This window comes from Echinops telfairi, unplaced genomic scaffold, assembly GCF_000313985.2.
Source record: "Echinops telfairi isolate 266 unplaced genomic scaffold, ASM31398v2 ScPeMD7_2;HRSCAF=8, whole genome shotgun sequence".
In the NCBI taxonomy this organism is placed as follows: Eukaryota; Metazoa; Chordata; class Mammalia; order Afrosoricida; family Tenrecidae; genus Echinops; species Echinops telfairi.
Window position 1 is genome coordinate 62546756 of NW_022103898.1, and position 4462 is coordinate 62551217.

Sequence of the window (4462 nt, forward strand, 5' to 3'; positions counted from 1 at the left end):
CATGAAGAGTCCAAGAAGAGTCACTTCAACATGAACTTACAGTCGCTCCCCCAGTCAGGGCTGGTTAGTGAGTTTCTTGCCAGGAAGAGTTTTCTTCTATCTTCTGAGAAGGAAACAAGTCTGTTAGTCCTTAACGTGTATTCAGAATGAGAAGAAACACATAGGGTACCCTAGTGTGTCTTGGTGAATTAAATGTTTCCCCATCCGTTCTCTCTTCCACTCAATCCCTACCCCCTGCTTACAGGTCTAGACTCTTCTTAGCCTTCTCCAAGAAGCCATTCCAACTCATAGCTCGCAGCCCCGCCTCTCTAACAGTAGTGAAGCCATCGATGTGGGGGCCATCAGTGCGGATCTACCACGATATGAGATGTAGATTATCTCTGGGTTTTCACTGCACCTTTCAAGACTTTGTTTGTTTGGTTTGGGTTTTTGGTCACGTCCACAGTAGGAACTCTCTACCTTCTTTGAGGCCTCTGTAGCTCCTTGCACAATGTCCTACCCATACTGTGGAAATTATTTTACTATGATTAATGATAGTTTATGGCAATCTTTCTGAGGATGGTCCAGTAGTGGGCAGTGGTTTGTTCTGCTACACATAACATTGTCTTGCATTGAAACTGACTTACAGGCACCTAACAACACCAGTTTATGAATGAGAATGAAAAATCATTCTCTAATCAAGGTCATCTGTGTTCTTTTCTAGGCAGTTTAGTGTTACTATTTTAACATATTACATGATTCAGAATCCCCCTTCCCCAACCCCAACCCCCACTCCCCCCGCAAAGGAAATAAAACAGCACCGACTCCCTGGTGGGGGATTCCATAACTACAGAGGCAGTCCTTCCTACCCTTGGAAAGCCCTGAACCCCAGTTCTCCTTATTACTGGGCCAGCATTTCCATTCTGTCGATTCTCTGTTGATCCAGTCCGACCTCTTGAGGGAGTGAGATAAGCCCTAAAGGCAACTGCTCTGCGTAGCCCAAACTTTACTCACATGAAGTTGCTGAAGGGCAAGGAGATACTTAATACTTATATATATTTTTACTAAATAAAATCGAAGGCCATTTAAAATATAGCATGTAGCCTATACAAATAAAAACTACAAAAACAATCTTGCAAAAAATCAAGAGACTTACACATACATGGAAAAACATATATCTTCAAGGATGAGAGACAATGTTGTGAAAATGTCAATATTACTCAAAATGAGCTATAGTTATAATGCAACCCCAGTCCCAATCCCAACAGCATTCCTTGATGAGATAGAAAGTGTAATCATCAACTTTATATGAAAAGGGAAAAGGATATGGGAAAGAAAAAGCATTCTTGAAGGAGAAGAAAAATGTAGGCGGTCTCACACTGCCTGATATTAGAACCTACAATATAGTCACAGTAGTTGACACAACACATCAACCAGTGGAACAAACAGTGATCCTCAACAAAGGGCCAAAGTTCATTAAATGGAGAAGAGACAGTTTCTTTTACAAACGGTGATGGCAAAACCAGATGCCTATTAGTAGAAAATTTAACCAGGAACCATACTTCACACTATACACAAAAACTAACTCAAAACGGATCAAAGGACTCAATATAAAACTTAAAGCTATAAAGAAAAAAGTAGGAACAATGCAAGGAGTCCTGATACATGGCATCACTGGAATACTACCCGTAACTGAAAATGAATGAACAGCAGAGATGAACTAGATAAATGGGATGTTCTACAATTTAAGTACCTATGTTCATCAAAAGGCTTTTCCAAAAAAGAATGCACAGATGGGGGTAAAAACTTGGCTATGACATATATGACAAGGGTTTAATCTATAAAATGTATGAAAAATCCCAATGCCTCAACAACAAAAAGACAAACAAAAATTTAAAAATAGGCAAAGGATATGAACAGACATTCAAGCAGCTAACACATGAAGAAATGTTTCCAGCCATTAGCCATTTCCAAAACTACCGCTATCGAGTCAATTCTGACTCATAACAATGCTCTATGGCAGAGTAGAACCACCCCTTTGAGTTTTAAATCTTCACATTTTCACAGGAGCAAATAGCGCGTCATCTCTCTCCCACAGAGCAGCTGATGGGTTCAAATCGCTGGCCTTGTGGTGGCAGCTCAATGCCCAAGTCCCTCTGCCAGCAGGGCTCCTTTCAATAGCCCCCAGAGGATGCAAATCAAAACTACACTGAGATGATCACCTCACCTTGACATCGATGGTACCAATAATAAATTGTTTTAAAGAAAATAACAAATGGTAGTGAGGGTGTGGGGAGATTGGAACTTCATGTACTGCTGGGAGAAATGTAAAAGGACACAACCACTATGGAAAACATTTTTCCTTTAAAAGCTAGAAATAGAAATACCACAGATTCAGCCATCCCACTCTTAGGTCTATAACCTAAAGAAATAAGAACCACGACACAGCAGACATGTGCATATCCATATTCACTGCAGCTTTATTCACAACAGCAACAAAAGATAGAAAGAACCTGAGTGCCTAACAACAGATCAATGGATTTTGGTACACACAATTGAATACGATATAATGATAAAGAATAATAATAAATCCAAAACCACTTTAAAACATAGATAAATTTGGAAGACATTATGCTGAGTGAGATAAGTCAATTACAAAAGAAGAAATATTGTATGAGACCACTGTGATTAAAATAAAAAACAAGAAAATGTTTACACACAGGGGCAAAATTTTCTTTGATGGCTATTAGAGATGGGAGAGAGGGAGGGAAAATTACTAACTAGATAGAAGACACATACTAATACTGATAAAGGGACAGGCAATACACAAGGTAGAGAAAATCAGTAGAACATGACCAAGGCAAAGGAAGACCGTAGGAATAAAGGGCAACTATGATCATTATGGGAACCTTGGTGGCATAGTGGCGTTCATGCTGGACCACTCACTGCAAGGTCAGCCATTGGAAACCGCCGGCTGCTCCTTGGAAGAAAGATGAGGCTGTGCACTCCTGTAGAGAGTTAAAGTTTTGGAAACCTACACAGGCAGTTGTACCCTGTCCTATAGGGTCTCTATGAGTCAGAACTGGTTTGACTGCAGTGGGTGTGGTTTTTTTGGATGGTAATTACTAAGGAGCCTTGGTAGGGCTGTCAGGTAAGCAGTAGACTGCTAACTAAAAGGTTGAGAGTTCAAACCCACTAGCTGCTCTGCGGGAGAAAGATGAGGCCCATCTACTCCCATAAAGGTTTAGAGTCTCAGAAACCTAACAAGGTTGCTATGGGTTGGGATCAACTAGATTGCAGTGGGTTTGACTTGGGGGTTGTGGTCTTTAATACAACATAGCCAATAATGCAACAACAGTATTAACAAACAATAATTGACAAGTGAATCCATAGGTAGATCGGTATGTGTAAGAGGGTATAAGAAAGTGCACACCCTTGCAGATATTTTGGTTGTGGATGTTTCTATATATATTATGGTAGGAGCTGCATGTACATATATTAAGATAGATGATAAGGCCCACAGAGGCACAGTCATGGAAACTTCTTAGACATAACCCAAACCTCAAGGGCTAGTCTCCAGATTCAAAGGTGAAGGCCATAGACTTTGGGAAACATCTATGTCAATAGTTTTCTGAATCCTACTTTGATGAAAAATGTCTGGGATCTTAAAAGCTGTGGGGAGCCAGCTAAGCTACAACTATTAGCATCTTCCCATCTAGAGCACACAAGAGTGAAGAAAACCAAAGACCAAGGGGGCAATTACTCCAAAGTACTAATGGACCACATGAAGCACAGTCTACAAGGCCCCGAGACCAGAGGAACTAAATGATGCCTGGCTACCACTACCAACTCCTCTGACAGGGGTCACAGCAGAAGGTCTCAGACAAAGCAGGAGAAAAATAAACGAAAAACCACACTCACAAAAAAGACTGAACCTCAAGGTCTGACCAAGAATGAAGGGATCCTACGGCCCTAAGACACCTGTCTGACCTGGAACTGAAGACATTCCGGAAACAAACTACCTTGCCCACGACCAAAACACGAAGGGATAGAAAACAAGGTGCTTAAGATAGAAATGGGGAGAATGCTGACACATTATGGGGAATGCAACCCATGCCATGGACCACTCGATATCCAAACTACAGGGAAAATAGATAATTTAGTTCAAGGACTGTAGAGAAAGTGAGCACACACAAAAAAATAAGAGCAAGATTATCTCTGTGGTAAAATAATGAAACAATGACATTGTCATGCAAAGAATGCTTGGGGTCTCTAAAGATAAGCAAACCTTACCAAACAAATTAAGAATAAGTGCCTTCCTAATTATTTAATAGTCTGAATATGAAGTGTTGAAAAAAATTTTATGGGGCCTGAGCTTTTTTTCATTGAAAGATAATAATGATGATTATAGGTAATAGTAATTGATCATCTACAATTTATTAAACACCATTCTGAGGAGCCTTAATGAGGCTGTCCAATAAAC

General features: G+C 40.3%; 1 protein-coding gene across 1 annotated transcript in view; it reads right to left on the bottom strand.

The window, feature by feature from the left end:
• Positions 1 to 4462, bottom strand: part of MYRFL (myelin regulatory factor like) — a 167474-nt gene that overhangs the window by 7625 nt on the left and 155387 nt on the right. Inside the window, exon 20 of the mRNA XM_045288878.1 lies at positions 41 to 103. Coding sequence (XP_045144813.1) covers positions 41 to 103 — 63 coding nt within the window. The remainder of the gene's footprint in view (positions 1 to 40; positions 104 to 4462) is intronic.